The 14929-nt window shown below is 33.6% G+C and overlaps 2 protein-coding genes across 3 annotated transcripts in view; one reads left to right on the top strand and one right to left on the bottom strand.

Moving 5' to 3' along the window:
- Window positions 1-7829: 7829 nt before the first annotated feature.
- Window positions 7830-11622, bottom strand: LOC104800297 (probable plastid-lipid-associated protein 14, chloroplastic). 2 transcript variants are annotated; one of them, XM_010523091.1, is made up of 14 exons: window positions 11521-11622; window positions 10961-11294; window positions 10837-10880; window positions 10677-10755; window positions 10485-10601; window positions 10211-10393; window positions 10024-10110; window positions 9801-9907; window positions 9620-9707; window positions 9408-9488; window positions 9233-9309; window positions 8998-9133; window positions 8627-8689; window positions 7830-8543 (listed from the first exon to the last, which is right to left on the bottom strand). In XM_010523091.1, exons 2-14 carry the CDS (start codon window positions 11273-11275, stop codon window positions 7905-7907), a joined length of 2016 nt encoding a protein of 671 aa, XP_010521393.1. In that variant the 5' UTR covers window positions 11276-11294; window positions 11521-11622; the 3' UTR covers window positions 7830-7904. The 2 variants fall into 2 exon arrangements, with proteins under 2 accessions (XP_010521393.1, XP_010521394.1); XM_010523092.2 differs by lacking the exon at window positions 11521-11622 and adding an exon at window positions 11393-11413.
- Window positions 11623-12477: 855 nt separating this feature from the next.
- Window positions 12478-14929, top strand: part of LOC104800296 (zinc finger CCCH domain-containing protein 13-like) — a 5310-nt gene continuing 2858 nt past the window's right edge. The window contains exons 1-2 of the mRNA XM_010523090.1: window positions 12478-13454; window positions 14110-14920. Of these exons, the coding sequence (XP_010521392.1) occupies window positions 12896-13454; window positions 14110-14920 (1370 nt within the window). The 5' untranslated portion in view covers window positions 12478-12895. The remainder of the gene's footprint in view (window positions 13455-14109; window positions 14921-14929) is intronic.

Below are 14929 nucleotides of genomic sequence, written 5' to 3'. Positions count from 1 at the left end.
GACTTTATACAGACTTTTGGAGAGCTTTGGTGAGAGAAATTGGAGTTTTACGGGATTTCGGGAAGAAGAAGGAGAGTTGGAACGTGAAGATCGCTTGCTGTCGACATGAGTCTTTCTTCTCCCTCTTTTCTTTCTGTTTCTGGTTTTTCTCAGTGTTTTTCCATGAACCGTGAGTAGATCCACGGCTGTGGGTTAGGGATTCGTTTGTGTTTTGGGTATGTTTGAACCCTAACTTGGTTGCGATTTGGATTTGTTTCGGTTTTATCGATTTGTGCTTTATTCGATTGGTGTTTGCTGACCCCTTGGCCAATTATTTCAGATTCTGAACTACATAGGAATATGGGTTTAGTTTCGGATCGAAATCGATAGAATATATCGTATTATTCACATAGGAATATGGTTTGATCGATCTAGGATTGATGATAGCGTTCTTCATGCATCTAGTTTGATAAATCACATAGGGATATGGATTTAGAGAACTTTAGATAGTGAGTTATATGCCGGGAGGTGATTTCTCTATTTTTGTTGCTTGACGATTCCCGAATACAGATTCAATATCGTGATTCTCGCATGCTTAGCATATACCCATACACGCGAGTACGATCCCGACACCCACGGTCATCTTAGATTGCTTGTTTACTCGCTTTTATTGTTTTATTTCCTTATTTTCTATTCTTTCCATACACTTCCACCATCACTTCTACTTGCTTGCTTTGATTTAGTCTCGATTAGGATTTAGATTTAGCTACCGGTCCTTGTGTTCGACCCCGTGTTACGACGATCCGTATCCTTGCGGTGAGTTGTGAATCGGGTATAAATTCTAGACTCGGTACACACGTATCAGTAGGTCTCACTTTTAAAATTCAATAGTATAGATCACTACATTTGAAAATCAACTATTATGAGATGACAACTTAAAATTTATATTGCTCATTATAGAATATATATTTTATAATAATGTGTATATTTAAATAGGGTTTATAATGTGTTAACCATTAAGTTACCTACTAATGGTAAATATATTCTTTCTCTAGTGTTTGAAAGTAGCTCCTCTAACTGTATCTTAAATACATGCGCTTCTACATCAGACCAATCATTTGTTATCGTATTTTCTGATTTTTTCAAGTAATCTTTGATTTATTGTCATTTTGGGTTTACCGTCATTGTAACGAAAAGAATTGGATTTTCAAACCATCTACAAATTGTCATTGCATCTTAATATTTTCCGGTCATACATTTTGGGTTTACAGAAAAAGTAGAGGGAAAGATTATTACTTTTTCCTAACTTCTTTGCACCAGAATCTCCTCTTGTTACAAAATCACAAACATTACTATATGTAGTTTTATTTTATTATTCCGAATATAGCGTAACCGTTGATACTCAATGTTTGTGTATCAATAATATATTGTTAGAATAAACGTTTAGACCTTATTAAAATATTGTTTTATTTACCCGAGTTTACAACTGATAAGAATAATATTCATGTATATTAACATATGACATTTTCACTATTGAATTCCCACCAACACAATGTTTAATGCTTCCATAGAAGCTTGATTCACCCTATGAAAATAAAGAGGGGTATTATAATGGCAAAAGACGTGGATGCAACTCGCTAATACATTGAAGATTTGCATCCTACAATGATATATCTTTCGGCTGATGTTTGCGACAATCATGATCAACAATAAAATTGTTAATCCTAAATATATGCTAAACTGTCAAGATGTTTTTAAATTTGTCAATTTTTTTCGCATCAATAGAGGCTTGTATTACAGAATCCTTTATAAGTCACAGAGATTCCATCAAACTATATAAAAATTAAGTTAGATTTTTCTTTTAAAAATAACAAAATTGACATATAGTTTTTTATAACCAGGATGGTTCCCCAAACCTTTGACCCGACTACATCCACCCTAAGCCCGGAACCAGCCTTTGTACATGGATCATTTTGGTATAGAAATTACATCCTCCCGACCAGTGGAATCGAACCCAGAACCTTGATGATGACTTTGTCACCTCTCAACCATTGGACGATCACCTGTTGGGTCAATTGGCATATAGTTGATATGTTAAATATGCATCATATATGAATTTATCAAGAAATAAGAGAAAAAAATACACCTTTTTATCCAAACGAAGCAGATCAAAACTCATCAACATTCCATCACGTTTGATATTCCTCGAATTACAAGAATGAATTACATGGACGACTATTATTTGCTAAGGACTATGATTTCTATCAAGTTGATCCAATATCGAATAATCAATATTTCTCTACAACAAATATTAATGTGGAAAATATTAATGAAAGTAAAAAATTAAAAAATGAAGAATTATAACTATATCTCTGTAAAATTTTATAATTATATAATGGGAGATTCACATATTAAATATTAAACTTTAACCAAATTTCCAAATTAAATACTTAACTATCCCACTTCCAAATTAAATACTCAACTATATTGAAATTCATAAATAAAAACTAAACTTTTCAAATTTTAACATATACCTAAAGGATAATCCAAAACAAAACCCTTTACTTTTTTTTCATCACAATTTAAACCATATACTTTTTTTTATCCAAAAAACCCTATACTTTTCAAAATTTTAAAAATTATACACATTCATATACATATATTAATTATTATAAGCACAAAATCAATTACACATTTATTTTCCACAAAATTAATTGCACATTTATTTTATATATTTATATGTATATATATGTTTTATATATATGCGTGATATATGTATTTTTTCCTAAAATATTATTATATATATAAAAAACTATTTATTATTTGTATATTGTTTTATATAAAAAAAACTATTTTCCAAAAACATATATATATATATATGTTTTATATATGTATGGTATATGTATTTTTTTTCTAATTTTTTTATATATATAAGAAATTATTTATTATTTTTATATGAGTTAAATTGTCCAAAAAAACATGTTCTTGAAAAATAGTTTCTTATATATAAAATAATATACGAATAATAAATAGTTTCTTATATATACTGATTTTTAGGAGGAAAAAATACATATATCACACATATATATAAAACATATATATACATATAAATATATAAAATAAATGTGCAATTAATTTTGTGGAAAATAAATGTGTAATTGATTTTGTGCTTATAATAATTAATATATATATATGAATATGTATCATTTTAAAATTTTTGAAAAGTATAGGGTTTTTTTGGATAAAAAAAAAGTATAGGGTTTAAATTGTGATGAAAAAAAGTAAAATTTGGATTATCCTTTAGGTATATGTTAAAATTTGAAAAGTTTAGTTTTTATTTGTGAATTTAAATATAGTTGAGTATTTAATGTGGAAGTTGGATAGTTAAGTATTTAATTTGGAAATTTGGTTAAAGTTTAATATTTAATATGTAAATCTCCCTTATATAATTAGTCCTACATCACTACCAATAGATTTAGGGAGATTCACATATTAAAAATTGAACTTTAACCAACTTTCCAAATTAAATACTCAACTATCTCATTTCCAAATTAAATACTTAACTATATTTAAATTGACAAATAAAAACCAAACTTTTTAAATTTTAACATATATCTACGGGATAACCCCAAAAAAACCATGTACTTTTTTTTGTCGCAATTTAAACCCTATACTTTTTTTTTATCCAAAAAAACCTATACTTTTCAAAATTTTAAAAATTATACACATTCATATACACATATTAATTATTATAAGCACAAAATTAATTACACGTTTATTTTCCACAAAATTAATTACACATTTATTTTATATATTTATATGTATATATATGTTTTATATATATGTGTGATATATGTATTTTTTCCTAAAAATCATTATATATAAGAAACTATTTATTATTTGTATATTGTTTTATATATAAGAAACTATTTTCCAAGAACATGTTTTTAGTTCGTCTCCGTTTGTAAGGGTAGATAGTCACAGGAGTTCCCCATAGTTACAAAAAAAAACATGTTTTTATATGTTCAATTGTCCAAAAAAACATGTTGGAAAATAGTTTCTTATATATAAAACAATATACAAATAATAAATAGTTTTTTATATATATAATGATTTTTAGGAAAAAATACATATATCACACATATATATAAAACATATATATACATATAAATATATAAAATAAATGTGTAATTAATTTTGTGGAAAATAAATGTGTAATTAATTTTGTGTTTATAATAATTAATATGTGTATATGAATGTGTATAATTTTTAAATTTTTGAAAAGTATAGGATTTTTTGGGATAAAAAAAAGAATATGGTTTAAATTGCGACGAAAAAAAGTACAGGGTTTTTTTTGGGATTACCCTTAGATATATGTTAAAATTTGAAAATTTTGGTTTTTATTTATCAGTTTAAATATAGTTGAGTATTTAATTTAGAAATGAGTTAGTTGAGTATTTAATTTGGAAAATTTGGTTAAAGTTTAATATTTAATATGTGAATCTCCCATAGATTTATGATTACATTACAATTTAAATGTGATCGATTCTTTTTTTTTTTGTTAACTAATGTGATCGATTCTTATTTATATCTATAATAAAATTATTAATATAGCTATTCATTTATAACAAAAAAAATCAATATACAATATTTTCGTTGTCTATTATATAAATATTTTTTATATAAAAAATATCAACCAATAATAGATAAATCACAATGATATCTATGCAACGGTGTCATGTATAATTAATAAATAAAAATCTTCTAACGTTAATGATTTTTATTAATGATTTTTTTCATTAATCACATATGACACGTATCACTCTATGTCAATCAATTAGCAAATTTAGGAATCACTGAGTTTAAAAATACAAGTTCGTGAATAAATAGACGCACCTACAAGTTAAGGAATTAATATCCCAAATTACAAGTTCAGAAATTTTTAAGTATTTTTCCTTTACAATAAAGATATATATATATATATATATATATAATTTTAACCATTATTATTCGCCGAAAGAATAAAATAAGGTTTAGATGTGTTGTAAATCGTAAGTTATTGTTTTTATATTCTTATGATTCAACATTAGAATAGACTTATTGATATTAATTCAGTAATATATATATATATACACTAGTCAAAATCTATAAACGTTTATTAGTAAATTACTCGATGCTACAAAACATGTCCATAATAGACAATAATTATGAACAAAAACAAAATGAACATAAAATTATGGTAAAATATCTATCTTGATCAAAATTTATTTTTTTTAAATTATTTTTTAGAATAGTAATTGATAAAATTTTATTTTTTGTAGTTAATTTTATAATCTCTATAGAGATAATTACTATACATACTATTGAATACATAAATACATACCAACAATTACAATATTTAGAAACTCATATATTGTAGATTATTTTAAATATATATTGTTATTACTAATACTTAAAAACTGTTACTTATTATCATTAAATTAAATTATCTCACAATTACTAAAATATTTAATATTAAAAATCTAATGACATCTGATATTTTATTATTAATATTTTCTAATTTTTAAAATTAAATTTAATTTTACTAATATTTTCTAATTTTATTATTTAAATTTTATAATATGTACGGACTAAAAATTTGGGACGACTTTGATCAAAATCTAATGACATCTGATATTAAAATCAGATTGAGATAAGAGAAAATGAAAATATGACACTTATAAATTGATGAATTATCACTGTAAAACTCGACCCATATATGTGTGTATGTAAATATATGTGTTACATGTGTGGGTGTGTGTGATTTTTTATTGATATTTTGGTATTGCGAAAAAATATAAATATTACACAATTATATTTATTATTTACATTTTATAATCTTGTCACCCGTCGATTTCAGGAGTTTTTCTTTGGCCAAAATCTTTAACAAATGGCTAGTCATACTTAGGTCCTTTGAAATACACTTAGTTACTAGACTCAAGATGATAATATCAATTTCGTGATTACGACGGCATTTAAAATTAAATACTATGTGGTAGATTATTTCAAGAAAAAACATGATTAGATATAATTCTAATCAAAGTTTTAGATTTACAGATAAAATAAATATAGTTTGTTACAAAAAAAATCTACAAAATATAAATATTGATAATATTTTCTAATTTTCTAAAATTTGGCATAATACAACAAATTATGGATGATCATTTCATGTATTTCGATTATATTCAAATTCGATTGTTTCTAAAAAAAATAAAAATCGTTTGACTTTTACATTAAATTTGGTTTAATTTAGATTCAAAGGGAATTTCCGTATTTAAAAAATAGATTCTTTCGATTATTTTTAAAATTCGGTTATGTAAAAGTATATATCAATCGATTATTTTTTATATTCGGTTTGATTCGCTTTGGTTTTAATTTTTCTTCAATTTGATTTTGATTTTGGTTTCTATTAAGAATATTTTGTTTATTTTTATTTTAAAATTTTTAATAATTTAATTCAATTCGATTTGATTTCAAAAAATTTGATTTTTTTTAAAATTATCGTTTAAAAATTTTAAACGATTTGATTAAAAATGGTATTATATTTTTCGTTTGGATATAGTTTGGTTCTGGAAAACTGCACCGAAATGCCACCGGATGGAAGCTTGTCCACGTCATCAATGTTGGAGTTCTGATGACATACTAAACGACAAAAATATATTACGTAACTTTTTAAAAAAAAAATTATTCCGAAAAATAACTAATCTAGAGTATTATTAACAGAAATTGGAATTCACGCTTAGAAAGAGCAACAGGAGTAACCATTTCGGATTTCGGTTGGAGTTAAACTCATTATATTCGAATTCGATTATTTTGGTTATAAAAAAGTTATAACCATTCGGTTTTTATATAAACTTTGATTCGATTATTTTTCGATTCGGTTCGATTTGAATTCGGTTTTTTCGTTGTAAAAAAATTCATTTTTTTCAAGAAAATTATCGGTTTTTCAGTTATTTTTTAATCGGTTCGGTTTCGATTTTTTTGGTTTAAAAAAATCATATATTGGGTTCGGTTCGAATACGGTTATATCTTATTCGATTCGATTCGGTTATTCGATTGATAACCGAAATGGTCATCGCGACAAATACGGCCACACAAAGTTTATAGGTTTTATTCTTGTAACTACTATGCAACACTTTGGAATAATTTACAACATATGTGAAATGAAATCTAAGCCGAATAAAGTCAGTAATTAGAAAAACATTTAACAATCCATTGAATGACTCGTTTTTTTTTTATAATATATGGTTCTCATGTTACCAAAAGGGATATAAATTTCAATAGATGAATATTTTAATTTAGATCTTGCGTGTTTACTATTAAAAATAACTTTACGTGACAATTGATGCTGATGATGTGAATATTTGTTTTCATTAATTTACTCCAAGCCTCAACAAAAAGCATATTAAAACAAATTCGATATGGCAATGATCCCGAAGAATATCTGTATAAATATATTGTGAAATCGAATTCTAATTATTGATATTCCAAGTTAAAAATTCTCTCAATTTCATAGAGAAACAAAAACATTAGTCCCAAAAGAGCCACATAAATATATTCGTTCTCCTGGTGCTGGGGCCCGCGTATAAAATAAGACATGATGATATATGTACGATCGGATACCCGAAAAAAATGGAGTATTTGAATTTGTGCTCCCATCTTATTTTGAGATTTTTAACAAGATTAATCGAATACCTGTTTTGTAAAATTCTATTACCTGAAATTAGATTCGGATTTGCAAATATTTATAGATCGTGGATACCCGATTTTCGGATAATTTTGCCCGGCCCTACCTATGCATACCACAGTTCTGACATAACAAAGAATGGTCCTAATAATAAATTTGGAATATACACGTACAACACAACAAAAACAGAACCAAAAGGCTACATTAAGTTGTGGTCTAAGCAAGATCTAGTGAACAACAAAGCCGAACCATTCACACAACGAAGCACGAGTAACCTGCGATCTACGTACGTTCCGCAGACGAGTTTTGATAGATCGAACATCTCGGGCGGGATCTGCTTTCTCACTTCTTGAACCACGTTCCCCGGGGATTCTACCCGATCGTCGAGATTCATCGTCACCTCGATTTCGCCCGAAACGAGTTTTGCCACTGGAAGACTAGACGGAAACTCCTTAAAGGGCACGACTTTCTTCCACTTCTCACTCTCGAGCTTCTGGGCAAGTGGTTCCTCCGTATCTGGTCCACCCAACGAGAACTTCCCGATGTTCTTTTCTTCTTTCAGATACAGCCTTCTCCCGGCCACTAGTCTGACTTGAGAGAGCGTCTGTAACTTTCCGGTGGTTCCGGTCTTGCCATGTGGCCAGTCTTTGCTTGTCATGGCGGTGAATCCTACTTCGGTGGTGAAAGAGAGGACGTCATTGACCTTTGAAGCTCTTGTTATCGTTAAGTGGACATTGCCTATCAGTGCACGAGTTGTGGCCTGACGCAGAGTTAAACCTATGTGCCTTCCAGTTGAGTAAAGCAATCGCCATTTCCCCGGGAATAGCTCCAACCAGTTCTGCATTTTTCCGAAAAAGAAGAAAAGTTAAGCCACTGGACTCGAGGGAAAGATCGAGGATGAAGAAAATGAGAATTCCTTACTTTTGGTTTTGGATATGGATTCAGCATTTCCATTAGTTCGATGAAGTGTGCAAGCCTTTGCCGCTAGAAGGAAGGAAGGAAGGAAGGAAGGCGTTTTCGGTTAGCCAAGCAAATGTCGCTATTTAAGACGTGGAAAACGGAAATGAACATTCTCTGGAGCTACCAGCTTTATCATATTCCCGATTTGATACCTTTTCACTACAACTGACTCTATAGGATAATTGAGGTTGAAGTTCAGGGCGAGTGAAAGATTAAGCAGGTTTACACTGGCTTTACCGATATTTTATCATTGCCAAGAAAGATTGGAACATGGCCACACCTCGAGATTATGGAAGATGTATAGAAGAAACCGGACTACAAAATCATTATACCTGAGGCTTATGGTAGATGTATTCTTCTGAAATCCTCACTGCAGTTGATCCGAGACCCCACCGGATGATATCCATGGATGGGGCAACTCGCCATCTTGGACCACAGAGAAAGGGATGTTTAAGAGCATCCAAGCAACTGCAACCCAAAATTCAACGTTTCTTTCACCCCCCGTAAGTATGAAATTAATCAAAGATAGTGTTTCCAAGACATGTTTATAATTCTCCGATTTGTTACCTTATTCTTTTAGATGGCCTGGCGGCAATCAATAACGATAGAAGGTGCCAACCTGAACCCCAGTATCTATCAAGTATCTGCAAGAAAAGAGGATGATAAATAACTCCTGAATGGACAGCAAATCACATTCTCGTAGTAAACTCAAAACCCAAAACCCTAAACATCAGTTACATACTTGCACTCCAACATTTCCAGATTGGGAGTTTGTATTGAGAGTCTTCACAAAGAATTCCCGTAGCGAGGAAGGATCATTCCCCTGGGCATAACAAATTCCATTTGAAAGTTATATATAGGAGGGTGTCACATAGATTTAAAAAATAAAACCAAATTTACGAGTAAAAACAAGCAACCTGGAATATGCGGAAAGGTAGTCGGTCATGTTAATACCTTAGCAAGGAAAGACTTAAATTTTGCAAAGATCAAAGGATCCATAAGCTCTTTGAGTATCATTTTTGCCATCATGAATCCAACGCACCTTTCGAGGGGAAAATAGAAACAAGTATCAATAAGTGCCTTGGTAAAGCAAACAAGGGAAAACTTAAGTTAAATGTTTCACTCTCAAAAATACCTCATGTCAAATGCTATCATCATTTGACGCCTATCCATGTTACTATAACGGTTACTAGAACTAGGGCCATCTTCGTAAAAGTCAGCAGCATTTCCGAGAATCCCGACCTAATATGGAGAAACCCAGAAGCAAAATTTGATAGAACTTCTAAATAACAATGAAAAGTCACACATTTATCTAATACACTAACATAGCAACCTAGAGTTGAAAGGTCTATACTAACTTTGATGTGTCTATCCACAGGGCTTATGTGCACATTTTCCAGTCTCAGTTCTGTGTGGGCAAGACCATGGCTGTGCAAGTAATTGACCTTCAAGTTTAAGAGAGTATAAAAATCATTTCAGCTAAACCATGCATGAGAAACAAGGAAAGAAAGGTTATTCTGCTTGTATAAGAGAGACAAGACATACCCCGATCAAAAGATCCCTCATGAGTATACGAATCATTCTTAACTGCCTCGAAACAGCAGGCCCACCAATTGTATCATCCCCCACCTTTCTGACAGATTCTTCATCCAATGCAAGGGTAGCTTCTAAAGTTGGAAGCCAATCAGATTGTTGAAGCCAATGCCTCAGAGAAAAACTACCATGGTACTGCAAGAAGAGACACAAAGTAAAGAATGGAGGAAGGAATCCATTTAAACAAACGGTTTGCAACGTCTATGTCTGAAAGTGAAGCACTTACCCCATGCACCAGGGTAAATAAGTCACGACCATCTTTTGAATTAGAGGAGATATAACCATGAACTTGCAACGAGTAAGAATGGTATAGAAGTCTACGACGAGCAAGCTTCTTTAATACCTGCAAGTCATACAAATTCCACATTTGCAAAATGAAGAGCACTAAACTAAGTTAAACCCAAAAAGGAGACCGAACCTCTATGGCTCGTCTTCCCCTCCTTTGAGCATGAGTGGTAGTAAGTTTCCGAAGAACAACTCCTTGGTTAAATAAAGGGCTGCAACATTTACATTATAGCACCATATATGAAGCTTGATTTTACCTTGCAGTGATGTAATACAATGAACCAGAGACTGACCTATCTGGATCCTGAACTATGGCTTCAAACACAAGTTCATCTGCCTGCAAAACAGGAAATCGGTAAGATAGGGTAACTAGCCACTGTCAGTCAGTGCATATACAGGTAAATGAAGTTGGCATACCCTCCCTCCATGGCCAAGGCTGACACGATCAAGAACCTTAAAATCGGACCAAGTGAACTGCATTACATGTGCAGATGCATCCTCTGCGGAAACTGACACATTGCTCTGATTATACTCGTCCATCTCCACTGAAGATTTAGATGTTCCGGAGGATGAACAACGGACTTTCACTGGTCGTGTCCGAACTGAATACGTGGGCTTCCATACGATGCGGTTAAGTTTCTGACCAACCGATTTGGCCGAAAAATTTCTTGCAGAATACCACACTTCCGATTTCCCAAGATTTGGACTTGAACAAACACCGCAAAGCGCCATTCAACAAAACACCAAACCTCTACAAAAAAAAAAAGGAAAACAGAGGAAAAACAATGAGACTCTCCATCCCAATTTATCACGTTACCATTTCGCCCGACACAGGACAAGGCCGTTTACATAATCGACGCGTTAAACGATCGGTGTTCATCAAGTTAGTCATTTCCTCCGTTCCATTCGATGAAACCATTGAAGAAAACTCAACCCCTCAACAAAATACTCTTTCCATATCATCCAGAAATCAATACCTTAACCTCCGAATCAAACAATCAGGCCCGAGAAAGAAACAAAATTTCCGCACACAACTCCAACGATCAAAACCTCAAAAGCTAAAGAATTCGAATTTGAGAGCTTAAACATGAAAGCAACTCCTCCTCCTCATCTGATGGGGCTGTTGCCAATGCCATGGAAGCTGGAAAAAGCAGGAAACCCCGCACAGAGGAGAGAAGCCATAAACAGGAGCAAGTGAAGTCGGATGATGGTGGTGGTGGTGGTGAAGGGGAGGAGACATTAGGTCCTGATGAAACTCATGAATCCCCTGATGAGTCAGTAATAAGTCGGATACATCCCCATTGATACCAATTTTCTCGTTCCTTGAAACTTTTCCTCTCTCTCCCGTTTTACTCTGATTTGGCTCCCCAAAAAAAAAAATTCCTCTTTCTCACCCCTTTTTATTTGTTCTCCCCTTTGCTCTTTTTTTTAATGAAAATCAAACAAAAAAAACAAATCACGTAAAAAAAAAGGGTTGTTTGGATCTCTGATACTTTGTGAGAGATGGGGGTTCGGTAAAGTACTGACTGCGTAAGGAAAGATGGTGTGACATTAAAGGAAGAGTCGCAGCGAACACGTATATAACGACACAGAGGCGCGTGAGAGTTGCGTGACGAAGCACGCCTGAGGTCTCGCGCCTCGAGCTCGGCTCACGTCTACGTCTGTCGTCCCTCTTTTAACAAATATCTCCGCTCTCTTTAATGGGCCCAATTGAGCCTCCCACTTTATGGGCCTGATTTTAATGGGCCTATTCGATCTCACTCTTTATGACGTGGCGGGATATGATTGGCTGATAGACGAGAAGCAACGAGACCATAAACCAGGACATAACCGTAATAACTCCGATTTTAGAGGGTAATACGGTAATTAATACATGGGAATTATCTCCCACAAGGCTTCCCCTAATCAAATGAGAAAACGTAGTTCAGGTTTTTTCGTGCGCATCCCTTTCTTTTTTTTCCCGTCCCTGTTTTTTTTTTCCTGCTCAGCATCATTGGCTCCTTCCACATTTATCCCCAATCACCGTACCAATCTCGCCGCCGCCGGTGTATTTCCCGGCGATCTGGTGTCTCCGGTTACTGTTTCTCATCAACGGAATCTGTATTTCTCAAGCTAGGGTTTGTATCCTCGCGGTCAAGGCCTGAATCTTAGTTACCATTTCGATTTTAGGGTTTCTGTTTTCTTCATTTTAAGGATTTAATCGCCGTTTTCTCGAGAGGACAAGTGTCTCAGTCTGAGTTCTTATGGTTATGGAGGTTGCTCACTAGGGTATTCGAATCCTCTGTGTTCGTTTCGGCTTTTGGGTCGTCAGGGTTTTCGCTTTTTCTCCTCGCTGTTCAGTGATTTCCGGGGATGCCACGGAGTTCAAGGCATAAATCGAGCAAACATAGCTCTAGGGATGCGAGGGAGTACTCTGATTCGGAAAAAGAATCTAGTTTGAGAGAGAGGAAGAGCAAAGACGAGAGTAGCACTAGAGTTTCGAAGGAATCGGGTTCTGGAGGCAAACGCAAGCTTGATTCCAAGGATAATAAAGAGTACTATGACTCTTTCAATGGCGAGTATTACGAGGAGCACACTTCCTCGAAACGTCGCAAAGAGAAAACAGAAGACGGTCTTAGTGATAGGTGGAATGGCGGAGATGAAGACAGAGAGGGGAGTTCGAAGAAGTCGAAGAGTTCTAGTGAGAAGAGTAGGAGGAGAGAGGAAGTAGATGGTGAGGAGACGAAGAAAAGTAGTAGTAAGTCTGATGGGAAACATAGGGAGTCTAGTCGAAGGGAAAACAGAGAGATTGAGAAGGAGAAGGATAGAGACAGAGACCGAAACCGTGATAGGAAATATAAGGAACGGAAAAGTGAGAAGTTGCATGGTGGTGAAGATCATTATGGGTCCAAGGCGGTGTCTGATAAAACTGGTAAGGGAACTCGATTATTTGATGATCGAATTTGTAATGACCTGACCTCTGAAAAGCTTGTTTCCGTTAAATTTGCATGTTTGGTCCCAATGCATGCATTGTCGTTGGTGACATCTTTTTTTCTTTGGTTGAGAAAGCCAGGGGCTGAATTTATGAAATGGCCGCCTGTAAATTAGTGGTTTGGTTCTCATTGTTTAGTGAGTTTGATTGAAAACATAGTTGATTTTGGCTGGTTTGCAACCTGCATTGAGATTCATTGGTTGTTTTGCAGTGCTTGAGATGAATTGAAATTCTCAACAGGAGGCTGAAAAAAATTTGCAGGATACATTTTTAATTTCTTATGAAGAGGTTCTAGCATCTTTGTAAGTCATCTTGATAGGGAAAGTTAAGTTTTTTAAAGCTTCTTTGTTCTTATATCTACCGATAGTGTATGTTACGAGTTATTGCTGCTAGATCGCATTTGTTACTCGCTTGCTATTCATGAATGCTGCATCTATGGGTGGTTAAAAGATGGTGATCTCAATCTGATGATCTAAGTTTATCGAGTAAAAACAATATGCCTCATATTCACTGGGGAAGCCTGGAAAGCTAGTGTGTAAAATAGTTTTTTTCTGTACCTTTACTAATCTCTTTTTGTTTTTATAAAATACTTCAGACTTGAATTCTCAAGAGCAGCTACGAAGTCCAGGGTCAGAGAGTTATTCTGAGAAGCAAGCAAGGCGAAAGCGGGATAATTATGGTGATGGTGATAAGCATCAAGATAGCGTTGATGATGTAAATCAGAAGCTTTTGATTTCAGGAGATGATAACGTTAAAGATGGAAGTCAGAGGGGAGATAAGAACAAAGATAAATGTGAAAAAGACATTGAAGACGAGAAACAGTGGGGTGCTAAGCAGAAGGATGACCTACCCCCTAAAGAACACACTAGGTCTGATGATAAGCCCTTCGGAGATGAAAAAGATGTTTCTGAAAGTAAACGGAAGAAATCAAAATTTCAGGAGAACGATCGTGACCATGGTCAAGAGTATGGGCATGAGCCTGACAGTGAACATGATGGATATTGTGATCGTTCTCGTGATTATGAACGCAGTCGAGACTATGAGCGAGGTCGAGGTCGAGACCGTGAGCGAGATAAGGACCGGGATCATGAGCGAGATAGGGATCGTGATCGGGATAGGGATAGGGACAGGGATACAGAACGTGATCGGGATAGGGATAGGGACAGGAACAAGGAACATGATCGTGATCGCCGTGATTATGAGCGCGAGCGGGTTCGTGACCGTGATCGGAGTAGAGTTCGAGACAGGGATCATGATAGGGAAAGGACCCGTGATGGAGAGAGAGGCCATAGTCGTGATTATTCTTACGATCAAGAACAAAGCAATGGTGAACATGGCAGAGATTTTGATGGGGATGTTCCGCATTTTGATAACCAAAGCGGCCATCGCAAAGATAGTAGGGAAAAGTTACATAC

This window comes from Tarenaya hassleriana, unplaced genomic scaffold (genome assembly GCF_000463585.1).
Source record: "Tarenaya hassleriana unplaced genomic scaffold, ASM46358v1 Cleome66, whole genome shotgun sequence".
Taxonomy (NCBI): Eukaryota; Viridiplantae; Streptophyta; class Magnoliopsida; order Brassicales; family Cleomaceae; genus Tarenaya; species Tarenaya hassleriana.
Note: the sequence above shows the minus strand (reverse complement) of the source record. Positions and strands in the feature narration are given on the sequence as shown.